Source organism: Emydura macquarii, unplaced genomic scaffold (assembly GCF_026122565.2).
Source record: "Emydura macquarii macquarii isolate MOO-44397 ecotype Brisbane River unplaced genomic scaffold, CSIRO-AGI_Emac_v2 contig_2636, whole genome shotgun sequence".
Taxonomy (NCBI): Eukaryota; Metazoa; Chordata; order Testudines; family Chelidae; genus Emydura; species Emydura macquarii.
Window position 1 is genome coordinate 46373580 of NW_027132773.1, and position 19336 is coordinate 46392915.

General features: G+C 43.0%; 1 protein-coding gene across 1 annotated transcript in view; it reads right to left on the reverse strand.

Annotated features, from left to right (window-relative positions):
• Nucleotides 1–19336, reverse strand: part of ELAPOR2 (endosome-lysosome associated apoptosis and autophagy regulator family member 2) — a 126776-nt gene that overhangs the window by 41765 nt on the left and 65675 nt on the right. Inside the window, exons 3-7 of the mRNA XM_067564007.1 lie at nt 10804–10999; nt 9663–9810; nt 4783–4869; nt 2326–2431; nt 1661–1813 (exon numbers count right to left, since the gene is read on the reverse strand). Of these exons, the coding sequence (XP_067420108.1) occupies nt 1661–1813; nt 2326–2431; nt 4783–4869; nt 9663–9810; nt 10804–10999 (690 nt within the window). The remainder of the gene's footprint in view (nt 1–1660; nt 1814–2325; nt 2432–4782; nt 4870–9662; nt 9811–10803; nt 11000–19336) is intronic.

The following is a 19336-nucleotide window of genomic DNA, read 5'->3' on the forward strand; positions in this document are numbered from 1 at the left end:
CATGAGAAAAGACAACTTAGTTGGGACCTGATACCAGTCTTCAAACTTGTTAAGGGCTGTTATAAAGAGACTGATGATTGATTGGTCTCCATGTCCACTGAAGGTAAAACGAGAAGTAATGGGCTTACTCTGCAGCAAGGGAGATTCAGGTTAGATATTAAGTAAAGCTTTCTAACTATAAGGGTAGCTAAGATCTGGAACAGGCTTCCAAGGGAAGCTGTGGAATCCCCATCACTGAAGGTTTTTAAGAACGGGTTGGACATCAGGGATGTTCTAGGGTTCCCTTGGTCTGCCTCACTACAGGGGCTGGACTGGATGACTTCCCGACATCCCTTCCAGCCCTTCAATTCTATTATTCTATGCCAACTTCTGCCTGCACTCTGCCAATAGCTTCAGCCTTCGCTGCCCACTAGTTACATTTTCAAACAAGTGCCGGCATGTTACCTCAAACACCGCCCTCTCCCCCGGGCAGCCCTCCACGCCTGTAAGGAGCTCCCTGTTCTTCTGTGCAAAGCTCTCTCGTTATTCTCCTTAAACCTCGCCTTTTCCAGGGTGCCTACAAAAAGCTGGACAAAGGGGAGGCTGCTCACAGGCTGAGACCACGGTCTACCATGCTGATCAGTATTGCCTCATTGTTTCCTTGTGATCCCCAGTCTGTCTGTCTATCTGCATCCACCCATCGTCTCTTGTCTTGTACTCTGAATGTAAGCGCTTCGGTGCTCAGACTGTGCTTTTTTCTGTGTTTATACAGCAGCTAGCACAGTGGGGGCCTTGTCCATGACTGGGGCGCATAGGTGATATGGCAATACAATTGATAACTAATAATAAGTATAGACACCCCATATGGCTGGCATCCTGGTGGGGAATTGGAAAAGGGTTTATCACAATCCATAATTGGACCAGCTCTAACCCAAGTAATGCCTGCCCAACCACTACATCCCCAAACTCCCCAGAAAACAGGCCCTCACCCAGCTGCCTAGTCCCCCTCTTCCCTCTCCCTGTCTCTGAAGCAGTCGTTGAGGAGGATGATCATTGCTCCAAAGCCCTGAGTAAGGAAAGTATTTATGCACCGGCTTAACTTTAAAGGACATCAGTAGTCACATCGGCTTCAAAGGGACTACTCACTTGCCCACAGTTAAGCATGTGCTTAAGTGCAAGGGAGCTATCTCCTGGATGAATACGGTCCACTTTACTTAACGGCTTCTAGTTGCTATCATGGTAGGGAAAGAGAGGAGTTTCGAAGGCTATCACATGTCCAGTCTGCAGCTAAATCATCTTGGAAGGAAGCAGTGGGGAGCTGCCAATGAATCAGTACGTAACCAGGGCTTGAGGTCGGCATGAGGATCACCATCCTGAGGCCATCGTTTGGAGGTAATCTAAAAACGGGTCCACTGAAGATCTCATGGTGTTTTCTGTTAAAGTAAAGGACTTATAAAGTCCCTTGGCCAAATTCCAATGTGAGCCATTATATCCTGCCAATGTAAATTCCCTCTGGCACCATATTAATCTGCGTTTTGTGCCCCAATCTCTTATGACTACATTTCAGTGGTGGGAAAAGTGATTCCTGTGTATGTACCGAGCTATATAAAAGCGTGTAGAGCTGATAACGATACTGAAGCAGACACATGTTCATGTATTCTTTTTGGCTCCTGGCCTTTACCTGCATAATGTGTTTCTTCGCTACAGTTGGTACATTCCTTAGCGCCTTTCTCTGAGTAGGTATTTCTGGGACACCCCTGGCAATTGGAAGACCCTGGGTTATCACTGAATGTACCAGGTTTGCATGGAAAGCATTCAGATGTATACGCAACTCCTGTAAAGCAAAGCACAGGTTAAGCATTTAAATAGACAACAGACACCGTATAACAGTCACAACCAACTGTTGTTAGTTTGAGTCTGCTTTGCGAACTCTGGCCAGACTCTGCTTCAGCAATCCTTAACCAGGACGTGAATAACGTCTGCTACGCTGTGCTGCTGAAGACAGCTTGAGTTTTTTTCTTTTACAATTCCAACCTTCCCCAGCAGGTGTCGCCATTTACTAATTAATTAATTCCATGCATCATATTTCTCAGGAGTATTCTTCTAAAGATTTGGAAAAGTAAAAAAGAATGTATGGAATAATTACTTTAAATAAGGCTCTGGAAAGAAAAGAAAAGAAAAGAAAAGAAAAGAAAAGAAACGTTAACTGTGATTATGAGGTCAGATGTTTTCTCCCAAAACAACACATTTATCCTTTAAGACAGGGGCAGGAATAAAACCTCAGTTATTATTGCAATGTACAGTAGAGATATTTAAGTTAATAGCTAATAGGATGATATTCCATACCTTCAATTGTGATGTTTTTCACCAGAACAGGTTTCACCACTTTAGAACCCATAAGAATCCCTGTTGTTCTCCAATATAATATATTAGTACCTGATTTCAGAGTTACCTGCAACAATAAAAGAATGATACTTAGCATCATCATCTCTAGATGGCTGCTTGAAGTTGTTCTTTTATCTCCTAATACATCACTTATTTCAGTGACACATTTTCAAAGCATTTGGGGATTCCACGGGTCAGGGAAGGTAAACTGCTCTGTAAGTCAAGGCCATAGGAGGCACAGATAGATAAGTGGGATGCAGCAGTGCCTTCTCTATGGAGGACAGAGGCAGGTATTATGGAGGCACTAGAGGCATGGAGGCTCTGACACCTCCCTTGAGGAGATGCACTACAAGTCCCCCTGAGCCAGTAGGAAGCAGTGGGGCATGGGGACGGGGGGGAGATGGATATGTTCCCACCCCTGTCCAGCCCACCCACAGCTGGAGGTACCCAGTAGCCCAGGAGTTGCTAGCATTCCCCTAGTGCTCTGCTCAGTCATTTTTAACTCTACTTATATAACACTCTATTCCGGAACTAGGACCTTAATCAATCACTTTGTTTCCAAAGCCGCACAATTCACCTTTAAAAGACAGGGTCCAGTATTTTAACAATCCATACGTCTAAGTGAGCTCTGCTAGATGGATTGGGATTTTCAAAAGGGCTCAGCCTTGGCCTCTCTCTGCTCCCACTGAAATCGATGGGTTTACCAAGGCCTTGATGGGCCTAGAAAGTTGTATCATTTTAACTATCTCGGCATAGTAACAGCAGTACAAACCCCACAGTGTGGGTGCAGTGATAAATGTGCTTTGTATTGGCATAGCTATTCCTTGTAGGAAAGAGAATAAGCTACAACAGGATAAGGCATTTTTATACCAGTATAACTGCATCCACACTAGGGTTGTACTGGTATAACTATGGAATGGGTTACCTAGGGAGGTGGTGGATTCTCCATCCTTCGAGGTTTTTAAGGCCCGGCTTGACAAAGCCCTGGCTGGGATGATTTAGTTGGGGTTGGTTCTGCTTTGAGCAGGGGGTTGGACTAGATGACCTCCTGTGGTCCCTTCCAACCCTAAAAGATTTTTTTTTAATTAACTATCTTGATACAAAAGTCCCTAGTTAGATGAGTACCATTTTCAAGCGTAAACCAGGCCCAAGCGGGGAAAGAGCTAAGTTAACACTGAGCACTTTTGAAAACCCCATGCTTTGTGTTTGCTCAAACTGAGGAATTCCAAAGGAACTACTGAGCAAAGAGCCAGTGCTGGTGCTAGCCTATTGGGGGCCTTAAGTGGGAATATTTTGGGGTCCCTTCCGCAAACAATATTAAAACAGGCAAGTTTTTATAATGCAAAGCAAATAGAGGGGTCCCTGGAGCTGCTCAGGGCACTAAGCAATATGTCTAGCACCGACTCCACAAACAGCCCAGCCAGGCTCATAGATAGGTAAACTAAAAACTGCATTCCTGTTAAAGTCTAAACAGAAAACACTCCAGAGTAAAATTCAGCAATGCGAGGCCTTGTCTACATTAGGAAGGGTTTGCCGCTCGTGTAGCTATACCAGCAAGCCCTCCTAGTGGAGACGCAGCTTATACTGGCAAAAGAGTGCTCTTGCCAGAACAGCTTATACCAGTCCTCTGATAAGCCATGCCAGCAAAAGGACCCTTTGGTTCTACTCTTGGCTTTTGCCATCAGAGCTCGGTCACTCAGGGCAATGATTTTTTTCACACCCCTAACCCCCATAGCTATGCCAGAAAAACTTTTATGGATAGACCAAGCCTCAGTCAGCGGGTTAATGAGGCATGAAGTTGTTCACCACAAATAAACTCAGGGCTAGTTTACGTGCTCTGCGCACTGACTGAACTCAACTCGTGCAGAAACCAATCTAGTTAAAAGAGTGTGGTCCCCTCTCGTGGACATTCAAACTGATTTAAGAGGAACGGCATATGGAGTGGGTGCACCAGTTCAACTCAACTGGTTTCCAAACTTATGAGGAAAATCAGTGCGCAAGTTGTGTGCAGTCCAGCTCCTTAGAAATGCACTTGAAAATAAAAGTTCAAATCCCATCCTCAGATGTGCATACCCAACGCCAGCAGACTGCATTGTCATCCACATGGCAGGAAGCAATCTACGGTGCAAGTGAACGAGCAAGCATTTTGGAACATTTGGATCACAATTAATGGGAACGCCCTTTGGGATTTGGATTCCCATATGTCTACCTGATTTCTTACAGAGCCTGATTCAAAGCACAGTGAAGTCAGCGGGAAGGCCTGAGTTGACTTTGGGTCAGGCCCTTAGAACACACATCAGCTTAGCTCTTGCTCCTTCCACAGGATTTGGCCCTCCTGAGCTCACATCTCATAAGAATCAACGCACATTTATAAACAAAACAAAACAAAAGCTCTGTGGAGTGATACTTAGCACTTACGGAATGAAAGCCCCATTCACCATTGTCTGTTAATTTCACCCACTTGTCTGCTGTGGAGTCCATCTCTTTGCACTGATCATTTTGAATCTGTCAATTAAAAAGTGGCCATAATAAGACATCTGCTGGCTCAGTCAGGACACACGGCAGCAGGACGCTTATAGACTAAAGGCTGTGCGATTCTACTTCCAGACCCCGTCATCACATTCAGGATAGGGGCTGTGTTACTTGTTGCAAAGGACATTAGGAAAGCACATGCAAAACCACTAGCAGTCTAAGAGAAGGCTTCCAAATATAGTATTGTCCAGTGCTCCCCTCCAGTTCTCCTGGCAGAGGGGAGTGGAAGCCAGCATGACTGCAAGGGGCTGTGGAAAGAAGGGAGTAGCAGCTCATTGGCTTGCTCCCCTCATATCTATCTATGGTTTTATACTGCACTCATCCTCATGGAATCAGAGTGCCTCCCCCATTTCCTTTGTGCCCAAAGCCCAGCCCGTCTCATGGAGGTAGGCGCCACGACCCACAGCCAGGAACCCCTCTCCTGGAGTCAGGCAGCTAAGTTGTTTCTGGTGAGAATGAGTTAGGTGCCTGTCCATACACAAAACAGCCCCGTGGGAGGAGAAGGCGGCCCTCCTTCATAACCTTGAGCCCAGTGGTTAGGTACTCACTGGGTGTGTGGGTGACCTTTGGCTAACTTCCCCTCTGCCTGAGGAGAAGGGATTGGAACAGGATCTGCCACTGCTCAACTGAGTGCCTTAGCCTCCGAACTAAAGGTTATGAAGGAGGTTCTCCCCCTCATGCTGCTGCTTTGTGCAGACCTAGGTGGCCTTTGAGCATGTCTAACAGATCGGATCAGACTGTGGGAGTCTCTTGATCTCACCCCATTGATATTATTTCACATTAACTGAATAACTGAACATCAATTGAGAAAGTGCAAGAATCCCTCTATCTTCCGGCAGTTCAGGCACTCATCTGAGGAGAAGCAGCAAAGCCCTCTTCCAGTCCCTTCTCCTGCTCAGGCAAAGGGGGATTTGAACCAGGAGCCTCCCCCCCTCCCAGGGCAGTACCCTAGTCATCAGGCTAAAGGAGTGCTGCCTACTGCTGCTATTTTGGGGAGTTAGGTGGCCTCTGTGTATACCTAACAGATCAGGCTCCACAGGTGAGTTAAGGTGAGGCATGCCTATTTTTCCCTGGTTTGTGGATTGCACTGAGGCTTAGACAGGCATCCAGATGCCTAGAGTGGGGAAGCAGTGCCTGTGCCCAGAGGCAAAAACTTAGACACCGAGGGAACTTCTACTACAAAACAAGATGTGCTGAGTGAGCTTAGACCCTACAGGCTTGGGTGACAGCTGAGAGTGGTTTTATGGATCAGAGTGGAGTCTAAAAATGGAACTCAGGCACCTAAAACAGAGGGTTAGGCGCCTAAGTACCCTGGTGGATCTGGGCCATTGTTGCTCTGTGCCTCAGTTTCCCATCTTTACAATGGGGTTAATGGGCCTGCCCTACCTCACGGGGCGTGGGGAGTTTAAATATGTGAAAAGATCATTAGATGTCAGTTCCCATGGTAATGGGAGCCATAGAAATATCTAAGAGAGATCCAATCTATACCTAAATTCTAAGGGGATGCTGATGTAATGATGAAAAATATTTAATCAACAATGCATTCTGGGAAAAAGTGCATTCTTAAAGACTTATTACATATGGAGCCCCTGAAGTGCTGAGCATCAGGATGACAATCCAGCCACCAGGATACAATTATTTGGTTAATGGCTTTTAAAATGACAGCCTGCTAATTGATACATTTAAAGGGAATGACACATTTAAGGTGACAAACCATCAGTGCTATGTTGACAAGAGCAAATAATAAGTGGGAAGCACCTTTCAGACCTAGTGCTCAAATAAACAACCTATTTGCTCCTCTGCAAGAGAAAATCAATCACTAGTTAGTCAAGAAACCACAGGGAGAAACATATTCTTCTACATGCATATGGCGATAAAAGCACATTTTGCTGCTTAGTTCAGGCAGGACGTACGATAAAAAGCAAAAGAGGTTTAATAATACAAAATGCACTTTCTATTATCAGTGCAGTAGATTTTACTGAGATAACAGCCACAGCAAGAAAGTGCCTCTGGCATCAAAATCAAGTTATTTTTTGTTTTCCTTTCAGATAATGGTGCTTTGCACTTACATAAAGAGGCTCTCATCCCAGCATCTCAAAATACCTTCTAAACATTCATTAAGGCCTAGAACCGCTGTAAGGTAGCATCACAGTGCTTTGCAGACGGCAACGACTCACCCACCAGAGACAGCAAGGGAAAGGCAGTGACAGAGGAGACGGACAATTTCCAGCACACTTTTATTCTGAGCTGCCATCTCCCTCTGTTTTAAGTCCTCATTTGCCCCCTTCTCAACAGTCAGCAGCAAATGCAACACTGACAGGCAAAGCAAGTTAGCTCAGAGTAGAATCTTTCAAAGCACATAGGTGATTTACAAATCCCATTGATTTTCATTCCTAAGTCTTTTCATCATTATTAATTTATTATTAATTTTTGTTTGGATTACCACAGCACCTAAGAACCATAGTCATGGACCAGGGTCCCACTAGTGCTAGATGCTATACAAACACAGCACATAAAGATGATACCTGCCCTCAGGGGCGTGGAATGTAAGAGACAACAGACAGGTACAGACAGATGTACAAGTAAACAATGAGGCAATGCTAGTCAGCATGAGAGGCAGTGGTCTCTGAAAGCTGTCAAGTTTTTTGTAGGTGTCGCAGCAAAGGAGCGTTTGAAGGTGGATAATGAGATAGCTTTGTGGGATGTTTACAGGGAGCAACTCCCAAGCATGAGAGGAAGCATGGGAGAAAGCACAAAGGTGCTTGTTTGAAGAAGTACCAAGTAGGCAAAGAAAACTGCGTTGGGCTCTTTTGAAAATCGCAATCTTAAGCGTCAGCAATAGCTCGCTTTTCATCCTTCTCTCTGCACAGTAGTGACCAGATCTTTCCCAAGACGGAGGCCAAGATTTCCAAAAGTGACTAGTGATTTTGAGTTTTGAGCACCCAACTTGAGAGACTTCTCAGCCGAAAGCAGGTTCTCAGCTCTTTCTGAAAATCAGGCCCCCTGAAAGGTCTCAGATCAGACACCCAAAAACCGAGGCATCCAAAATCACGAGCCGTTTCTGACATTTTTAGATTAAGCTGGCACCTGTAGGACACTTGGATCCTCATTCCCAGAATGTGGCAAAAATATCCACATAGAGTCCCACACATCTCTGTGCATAAACACTAGCCAAACAGTCAAACTAGATCACATTTTTCCAAGTTAAAGGGACTCTGGAGAAGAGCCCATCAGGAATTTTTCTACTATTTTTTGTGTGTTGGGGGGGGGGGGGGGGTGTCAAAAAAGGTCACTTGTTGAAACCGAAACTATTCACACCTAGCAGGGTCAATTTTGACAGATTTCTTGACTTGAAAGCAACGTTGCCAAAAAAAAAAAAAGTTTTGAAACTCTTTCATTTCAACATTTTCAAAACAGGCAATTCCGTTTTTCTGGTTCTATACCACTTTTTGTTTGGAAATTATAGCTAATCAAGCTAAAAAAAAGGTTAAAGAAAAAAGGGCTAAATCAAAAAAAAAAACCTTTTAACTGTTTTTAAGTTTTTCAGTTTTTAAAACTTTTAAAACTTTTAACTGTTTTTTTAACTGTTTTTTAACTGTTTTTAAGTTTGTTTTTAAGTTTTTCAGTTTTGTGAATATTTTCAAGATTCTGACTTTTCATTCTGACTTGAGATGGGGCAAAATTTCGATCTCTCGAAAGCACTCATGGGATGGGAAAACCATTTCTCACCAGCTTTTCTCTAGACTCAAATTGAAGGCCCTTCCTCATGCCAGAGTTTCCACTGGAATCAATAGAACCACACACTTGAATCAGACACATTATCAAGGCCCAAAACTTTGGGGAGGGAAAAAAACCAAGGAACAACATAGTCAGGAATGTTTTATGATATTCAGAAGAAATAAGGAAAAATAGATTCTGTGGGAATTTAAACATTCGTATGTGGTTCTAGGAACCCAAACATCATAGCATTCAGTGGCATGCCATGACATTCTGAATCAGGCATGCAATTCTACACTTGCACACAAAACGATGTCCTCCATGTGGCGGGACTTCGCACGTACGGTGCATGCAAGGTTACAGTGTGCGGATGATGTCATCTTGTTTCACAAAATGGCATTCTCCACGTGGTGTGATCTCACATGTAGGCTGCGTGTGAAGTTGCACTATGTGGAGGATACCATTTTATAGAACAGTGTGACCTCTCGCACCATACAAATAAGGTCATGACACATGGAGAATATCATTTGTCCTCTGCACAACATGACCTCACACACACCACACATGCAGCGTGACCTTGCACACATGGGGTCACATTGTGTGGAGGACGCCATTTTGTTCTACAACACAGGTTCCTCCATGCACATTCGGAGGTCAGACAGAATCATCCCCCAGGCACAGTTGGTCCTGGGGCATGGAATGAATGCCTTGCATACACAGATGGCATGCAAGTGACCGTGGCTAGAAATGCAGGGTCACTTTCAATGGGTCTTTGTGCTCCTAACTCCCTTAGGCACCTGTGAAAACCCTACTCTACAGTGAAAGCAACCAGTTTAGGCTTGTTGTCAAAGCTGAACGAAATGCAAAAAGTAAACAGGCAGTATAAATGGTAGAGAGGAAATGAGCTTTTTAAAATTTGTTCAGATATAATAAGCTAAAGAGACATTAATAACATGGATGAGGAGACAACTAAGCTGATTCCAACATAGGTTTTTATCTGGAGCATATCTCTTTACTCTGAGGTTAAAGTCAGTGTATAAAAGCCTTACAAAAAACTCAAAGAAGATGTTATTGTCGATATACTGGTATTCAAAGAAGACAGAACCAGATTTCTTCAGATGTACAGCATAGATCAGAGACACAGTGCAGTCATCTCTGTTAGATTCTATGTAATTCCCACGAGGAGTCCACGAAGAGCTGGATAAAGATAAACAAAACAAGGCTTGTTTTAGATCACAGGCATCCTGAAGACATTTATAGCATTCTTGTTTAAAAATACATTGCTCAGTAAAGGACACAATACCTTCCCGTAGCTAGATTCATTCCCCAACCCTTTCATGTTGGTTTCCCACATATTTTGTCACCCAAACAATTATGTGCTCTGTCAAATTTTACCTTTTTGCACATCAAAACTGTGACTGGGGCAAATGTTTCCTGGAAACTTCTAATGCATCCCAACCAGGAAGGCTTTCATACCACTTGTCTAGGATACAGAGAGCTATATCCTTAAGAACAGCCCTTCTGCAATCAGCACATATCATGCAGGATGTCAAAGTAGATTTAAACCACCTTTACTCTCCCTTAATCCCAGAGCCACTCAGGCACAAGTTAGAGCAGCTCAGGGCTGTGCCAAGTTTCACTGGCTGCCAATGACACCTAGGAGGCCATTATGATGGCAGGAGATTGGATGAAAGTAGTGGCTCCCTGGTCCTAACCCACCTGAAGAGTCCCGCTGCACAGAGGAATGCTCAGATAAATGCTTACGCTGACTTTGTGTTGGTGTACCAGCAGGGTCAAATAGGGCCCATTTTATTTAGCCTTTACTCTCAACCATTCAATATCCCTGAAGTGTGCAAACTGGTAATGTGCAGAGATTGCTTTTATTACACAATGTATATTTCTATACTTATCCAACATAGCATGCTCAGTTGTTCCCTCTGTTATCCAGTTGATGGCATCATCAAGCTCCAAGAGCTTCCACTAAAACATTCCATTCTGAGGGGCATTGTCTACCCTTCGTTGTTTTTAGTTAACATCACGTACAGTATAAAAGCCATGTTACTACACTACTGCAGCAACTGTTTCCCACAGCAAAACTGTGGGCTTGATCTCAAGCCCACTGAAATCCAGGAGAGTCAAACCAACTCCGACACACCAGCATGGGCACAGACCAACCCATAAGGCTCTTACTTGTCACAGCTGTCTGCTTTATTCTCAGCTGAGCCGACGGCAGTGTCCATGAAAGTTGCCACATTGGAGAATCCAGCTGGCAGGTCATCCCATTCATCAAATTTGATCCCGCTGCCTAAGGAATACGTCCCCTCGGCACATTTACTGCATATCTGGTTCTTCATTTCCAGGTATTCACCGGCAGCACATGAAAAAGCTGGGAAGACAATCATTCACAACTAATTAACTGTCCAGGCAATTAGCAGCATGGGTGAGCTGTCACTAAAGAAACCAGTCACAAAAGTCCCAGCCATGAAAATCAAGAACACGATGATTCAACTCAGAAAACCACGGTAAAAATCAAGGTCCAAATTGACTTTTGTTTTTCAGTTAATGACAGCGCTGGAGCAAAATCTCAAATTATTGCAACTGCTCTGCTTATTTGTCTCCATTAGCACAGACTTTTTTTTTTAAATCTACACCTACAAACTGCGTGTGTAGATAATCTTTGCAAAAACATATTTGTATCACTGTTGTCACATTCTGCCTCATCTTTCAACCACCTGTTGCATTTTGTGTGGGACTAATATTGAAGGAAACTCTTTAGAGCAGCACCATTCTTTCATTACTTGCCTGTACTGCACCTAATAGGGTGGGCCTTTATCTTTGATAGGGGCCTTTAGGCACTACTGGAACGAAAATAACAGCACTCAAAATAAATTTTAGCTATGTCTAGGGTAAATACGGTACCTCAATGTATGTAATAAATGGCAGCATAATTAGGGTCTCCATTTTTTCCACACATGACCCCAAAACCACTAATTTTACTCTTCCACTATCTATCTAGGTATTTATATGGCCATTATCATTTTAGTATCCAAGCACCTCACAAATGGCTGAGCCAGGAATTGAACCCAAGACTAGTGAGTCCCTGGTCCAGTGCTCTGTCCACTACTAGACTTTCTCCCACCATCCACTTTTTCCTCTCATGATTTAATATCCCAAAATCCTTTGTGATGTTTCAGTGAAAAAATAAATATAATCTATCATACATAATAATCTGTTATTGGGAGGGGGGGTTAAAGATTGCGCTATTAAAGCTAACAAGCATTTATAGCTAAATATGGACAATTTGCATTTTAAAGAATATACAAAAAATACATTCTTATTGAATATAACATGAACGGCACATTCTGCAATTATATATATTCAATAAAACTAATTACTACCATAATTTATATCTCCTACTTAAAAATATATAACGAGGCGCCATAGTCAAATGCAGGAGTTCTCAAGTTATTCCACCCATGACTCCCAAACCATTCACTTTTGCTTTTTACAATCCCCAAGCCATGCGTTCTTTCATGAGCAAATGGATTTTACAAGCCCCATCCTACATGACTGGTAAAGCACCATTTATGCTCATGGAGCCAGAGCCTTAGCTAATGTAAATTGACATAAATCAATTCAAACCAGCCACGTATATAATGCATGATATTGTACATATGTACTGATGTTTGTCTAACAGCAGAAGAACCTGTTGGATTTAAAACACTTTGAGAAAAGAGTGGTACTGTAGCAGAAAATACAGGTCATATCCAAATCGCAGCCAAGCCTGAATTTCAGGTTCCCCCTCAAGTATTTGACTCAAACGCAACATTCCTTTGCGTAATCATCCTTGACTGGCAGGACTGCACTGTAAACTCTTTGAGTCAAAGAGTCACTTTTCATTTGGTGTGTGTATAGAGTGTAGCATAATGGCATCCCTGGATCAAATAAAGGTGAAGGTATTTATTAATAATAAATAAAATAATAAATAATTATCTGTTCCTTTTTTTCCCCCCTTGGTGTTTTTCTGGAAGAGTATGAAGAGAAGCCATCAGGAAAAAAAAACAGCAAGACATATGACGGTGCTGTTTAAGCTTGTTATGAACTCCAAACAATTTTTTGTCAAGTTTTCATTTTGTTACAAAAAGAACGCAAGAACATTGCTAAACCACATGTTCCAAATTTGTGAACTTCAAATAAAGGATCGGTATCCAAGAGAAACTCACTGCCATATTGACAGTATAGCAGGCATCAGATCCTACTGTTTGGCGTCTAATGGAGGTGACCAGAGATCACTGCTTTAATTGAGTTAGTACTGTTCAATTCCTTATGGTGTGATCATTTCAGATGAGGGGGAAGGGGAAAATCACTGCAACCTTTTGAAAGAGGAACAGTCTGAAGGACAAGACAGACTCCAAGCTCATTATTGACCTTCAGTACTAGAGATAAAGCCCACCCTTACTCTGTTTTGAACTTTGCTTGCTTATATCAGCCAAATATTACCATATTCCTCAGGAGGCTGCGCTTCCCATCAACACACACACATACATCTGCAAGCAAAACTAGCTCTAAGCGGGCCAGCTGCTTGCCAGGTTCAATTTGAGGCTGAATATGGCAAATGGCAAAGTGAACCACTTTTGACATTGGAACGGCTGCATAATTTGAGTTTATTCCAGTCATTACAGAGCAGCAACAGGTGGGGAGGAATGGGATGAGAAGCACATTGCTGGAGAAACATCTGTGTGCTGAGCAGAGCTATGGTCTCATTGCCCGCAGTCGCTAAACATTCTCTTTTAACAACAAAGGAGAACAAAAAAAGGCCAACCTATTCTGAATCTGAGCCACACATGTCAAATGCAGAAGTTCCTTTTAAATCTCTTGTCTCCCAGTCAACTGTGATGGTTATGGGATTATTCCAATGGCGGGTGGGTTTTGACAGAACCCCTGGGGATTCTGTAGAGATGGCCAAAGCGCTTGGTCCATGAGGCACCTGCTAGTGGTCCACAAAGAGATACTGGTTGTCAGGTGCTGGCTCTTCTTCTCATTCACAGCTGATAAAATTTCATTAAAATACAAGTAAACATACATTCAATACTTTCCGGGTACTTCTTGTTCACATAAATTGTGGCAGTTGCCACAGCAATGTTACATAAGCATGAACGAGAGAAGTCGGTGACTGTGAATGAGAAAGGAGGTGTCCACAAGATAATCTCACTGCTAAAATGAGAGGTAAATTTTTCAAAGAGGCTTATTTTTCTGAGAGGCTTAGGAGCTGAATTCCCATTTTCAAAAGTGATGCAGGCATTTAGAAGCCTAAGTCCTATTCACTTTCAATGTGACTTAGGTGCCAAAATCAATGGGAGTTAGGTGCCTAAAAACCTTTACAAATCTGGACCCCTAAATCACTTTTGAAAATGGGAATTCAGCTCCAAAGTCACTTTTGAAAATTTTACTCATGCCCCACACTATGAAAAAGTTTGGGCATCCCTGCTTTAGAACATATTCTCTCTGCTATGGAATTCCACTGGCAGGAATCAGAGCTTCCACACGGGGCTCAGGGAATAACTCTGGGTATATACCTATATATACACACAACAGTTTACATGTAGTAATACAGATTGTGGATACAAAGAATTAGACATCCAGAGACCACTTGCATCGGTCTATTAGGGGTATTTCTAATACATGCTGCGAGGCAGGAAGGTATTTAGGGGAGCTGTTCTACCACTGTGCCTATTCATGGGTATTTTAGATTAAGAAAATACTTTCAGTGGCAAATGGAAACAACGGGCCATATTCTGCTATCAGTTACCCTCTGGAGTAGTTTCACTGAAGCTGCTGGAATTACTTCAGATTTACTGTAGTGTCAGGGCAGAACTGGTTCCAAGGTCTCTAACTGTGAGCTGGAGCAACTACTAAATGTTGTGATCCTATCGCCTTTCTAAAACCAAGTTGTTGTAGTTTGTACGACTTGCTGGTCTCAGAGATCAAAGGCGCTGGTATGTATTATTACATATCACCTCTCACTGCCGCATTGTGTCAAGCTACACCGCTAAGGCCTCCCTCTCTGCTGCATGCCCTTTAAGTAGTTGTATACATCTAGGCAAAATGGCTGCAAAACACCACCATGTCCTTTTGGTAACATTTTGTGCTCACTTTGCACAGGTATAAATGGCTATACAGGGGAAATAAAGCATAGATTCAGGTACGCAACAGTTAGCCTCTTACTAAAAGGTTTTTAGGGCCAAATTCCTCTCGTAGTTACACCTGAGCACTATCCACTGAAGTCAGTGGATTTCAGGGTGGAATCTGGCCATTACTGACTCACACAGAAATCTAATATTACTTAGCTTTCTATGGTTAACGGAGGGTTGTTAATGAAAATGCCAAGAGCAAATAGTTCATAGACCCCAATGTAAATATTGCTATCGCTAATTTCTAGCAGCCCAGATCTAAAACAAGCTTTGTATACACTTTCTCATGTATTTAGGTAGAATCAAAATCAGCTATTTTTATTCTGGGAGTGGAATCATGTGAATTCACAGGAAAATAAATGAGAGCAATGTAGTACCCTCAATCCTCCCTCAGTTATCGCAATACAACTTTCTGCTGGCTCCTTTTCTGCTCCGCACCAACTACTCCATCTACCCAACGACCCCGGACTCCCAATCATTCTGTCCAGGCTATGTTAGTAAACTAAACCTTAGGGGCATCAAATACTACAATAAAATAGAATTTGCTAATATCACCCTTGCATGTATCATTTCTTTCATCCCTTCTCATCCTCTTCTTTCACCTCCCAATCTCATTCTTCTCTTACCTCTGTTCCAGCATTTCTTTCTGACTATAGTTATCCTCCATCCCTCATTGCCTCCCCATTTTTCCACCCTCTCTAATCCTCCTGAATCTCTCTCCATCATTCTCTTTCTATCCTCTTTCCCTTTCCTCCATCTCTCAGACTTTCTAATTCTACCCCCTCAAGACTTCCCATCAGATCCTTTTCCCAAGATGTTACCTGCTTGTGCCCTGAGTATGTGTTTCTCTGTTGCCTCTCCCTGTACATCCTGTATGGATTTCTGCCTTCCACTGGAGACCATGGATAGCTCCCACAACCCATCTATTAAAGACACAGAACCCGATTCTTTCTCACTTTACCAGATGATAACAATTGTAACAGTGCAAGCCAGAAGTAACTTCACTGAAGTCAATGGAGATACACCGTGTAAATGAAAAGAGCTCAGCCCCACCAACTTCTATAGAATCTATAGCCCCTCTTCACTTTCATTCAGACAGCATTCGAAGCTCATCTGCCTGAACTCCAGGTAGTATTCTCGGGTTTCCCACTCTGCCTACACACTCTCTGTCTCACCCTGGGGAGGCCAAAGGCTAAAATTGCAGCTCAGAGGAGTGACAGGTTGCCAGATGGCAGCAATGTTAAGTTGTCACTCAGCTCTCAGTGGTTGTTGAGTTTGATTGTACAGATGCCAATGCACAAGCCTTAAGGAGAAGAGTGGGCAAGGTTAGATGGTGTGAAGAGCGGATTTTTTATTTAGAGCGGTCTACACAGTAGGGCTTCCTAGCACTCAAGCTGTGATACTCCATACTACAAAAGGTCCAAACCACAAGATACAAGACAGATCCAAGAATCAAAGTGAGGGAAGAGGAAAAAAAGCAAAGGAAAGTTAAAAGAAAGCAGAGCTTGTTCCTTTATTATTAGTAATGTTTCCTATAATCTCAGTTTTTTGATTCAGAAGGTCTGATGTGAATAATTTATGTGAGGCTTCTCCAACAGAGCATGAGTAATTCATGCTCATTTTCTCCAATAGTTATTTTCAGATGTGTTATGAGTGATTAGACTGAATCTTCATTTAAAAAGGGTGCTGTCAAGCCTGTGATCACCTTGAAAACTAGTGAAATCTGGGTGGGAACGTCCTCCATACTATAGAGTAGACATCTCCTCCTCTTAAGAAAAGTAAGTGATTCATCACTCTTACCCTGAGAAGTTATCAAATATATTTACATCTGCTCCAACCTATTCAGCAGTCCCTTCTGGCTCCTCTGACAGTCTCTCTCTCTCTCCTTCACATATACATATTGTCACCCCTCTGCCGACTACTAGAAGATACCAGGGCCTTGAGGTTGGCTTCCTACTGGAAAAGAAATTAGTGACTTGGAGACAGGGTGCATTTTTTTAGTGTGACTTGTTTATTTCCACTATATGCACTTATCATTGCATGGAAGTCGTCACAAATGGCCTGGGGCAAAGCCCCTTTCAGAATGCCATTTCCTCCCGGAGAATAATTTTCCCCATCCTCAATAATTGACTAGCTAGAGAGATTAAAGCAGAGGGTAAACTCTTTCTATTTTGAAGAAGCTGTTGCAAAGAATCTACATCACAAAAACAACAAATACAGCATCACTTCAAAGAATGTACTCTGCTCGCATACGAAAAGAACTTGAAAGTTGATGGAGACAAGTTGGGTGAGTTGATGTATTTTATTGGACCAACCAAAGATATTACCACGTCCACCTTGTCTCTCTCATATCCTGGGACCAACACAGCATACAATACTGAAAGACTATGTGTAATGATGCCATCTAGTGACTCCATAGATAACAATACATATTATGGAATTTTAGAGGGAAAAGGCCCATGCAAACACAGCTTTAAACCCCAGTTCAGGAAAGCATCCTTATTCAGGGCAGCATTTAAACACATGAAGTCAATGGGACTTAAGGCATATGCTTAAAGATAAAAACATGAATTAGTGCTGCCCTAGATAGACAGAGCATTAAGCAAGACCAAACCTACTATGTGTTGAGTGAGCCTCAATTCCCACTGACTTCAATGGGAGCTGCCTTGGCTCATCCTCAGTGTAAAGGTCCTGATACCTTTACTCATGCTGAATGGCATCCAGGGGCATGTGCAAGTGGGGGAAAGCAGGGGCAGGGGCAGAGCCCCCCCACACACACACACACTCTCCATTCGGTGGGGGCACAGAACTCATCTGGGGCCACGGGGGGACAGCCAGCTCCACCGGCTGCGGGGCCGCGGGTGGAGGAGGGTAGCCAGCTCCTCCGGCCACCAGGGGGCACAGAAAGTGCCCCTCCAAAAGCGGCCACATTTTTATTCCTGTGCACGCCCCTGGTGGCACAGTACTCCATGAGCAATTCCACTGATGTCAATGGGACCATGAGCAGAGAAAGGAACCAGGAGATAAGTGAGTAAGTGATCAGTTCCAGAGGAGGTGGAATGAAAGGGCATATCCCTCCAGCGTATTTTTAGTGAATAATCTCAAAATATCCCATTTCCTACAATTCAGGAAGCACACTGTAAAATATGGACACCAAAAAGGTTGTGTCTTTGTGTAAATGCATAAGTACACACAAGATGTGGTGATTAAACGTGAGCAGTCAACAACATCTTATCAGTGCCCCCGGCACTGCTACCAATGGTGGAGCTAAACTGGTGATAGCAAAGATGAAAAAGAATAGGGGAACAAGGCCAGTGAAGTTAAAGCCTCATGCTGTAGGGCCAAGAGAGGGAGCGAGAATGGATATGCCCTGTTCTCAGAGCTGTGCCAATGTCACTGGTAGTGCTCACTCAAGGAAGTAAACAAGGTAATCATGAGAGACCTGAGGAAGAGCTCTGCGTAGCTCGAAAGCTTCTGTCACCAACAGAGGTTGGACCACTAAAAGATATTACCTCTCCCTCCTTGTCTTGCTAATATCCTGGAACCAACATGGCTACAACAACACTGCCAAACAGGAATCCTGTTCATTTCATGGTCCAGTAGTGAGACCAGAAAAAAAAAAATCAGCAAGTGTCAAATGGAAAAAGTAAAATATAGAGAGATTTCTTAGGATTCACACATTTGCTTCAAGGGACCTGAAGTCTGGCCTCTTAAAGCCTTGTGAGAAGTAATTCCTATATGTGAGCAGTGATCATGCAGTAAACACCTGGTGATGTAAAATCTATTTATTTTAAGCTACATAAGGAACCATATGTCTTTATTTAATAAACTGTTTTCTTCTTGCTTAGTAGTGGGTAAAAAAGATGAGAAACTATTAAAACTACTAAAAGCAATTTTCTATTCTTTTTCAAACAACCTTTGCACAGTCTACGAATAAACTTCAGAGAAATCTCAGACTGGAGGAAACATATTTTCAAACTGCAAACAATTTGTTCACAGAAATATAAAACCAATGAAAATAAGAATTTTTCCAATGGAAATGGCATAAACTCATCTGCATTGTGATAATGCTGTGACCCGGATATACAAGGAGTATTGCACTATATATAACATGCATTTTTATATTCCCTGTACACACAAATGCAATGTGGATTTACAGTACTTTATATTCTTCACAAAACTGCCATTGACTTCCATGAGAGCAGAATCATATAGGACCCCTTCCACTTGAGTGTGGGCCATTTCTCACCTGCTGCGGGGTGCCAGATGCCCCTGGAGATGGGAGCAGCATCAAAGAAACTCAGGGACTGCAATTTTTGACAGGCTCTTTGCAAGCTGCAGGCTCCCTGTCTACTCCCCAAAACTGACATCCAAGTTAGGGCCTGTCCAATCTGGCACTCAGATGAGTGGTATCATCCAACTACATAGCAATTGTAATTGTACCTGGAGCACCATCACTGAGAGGGTACATTCCCAGTGGTGTCCCAAAGGGATTGATTATTGTCCCTACGTGATTTAACATTTTTATCAAT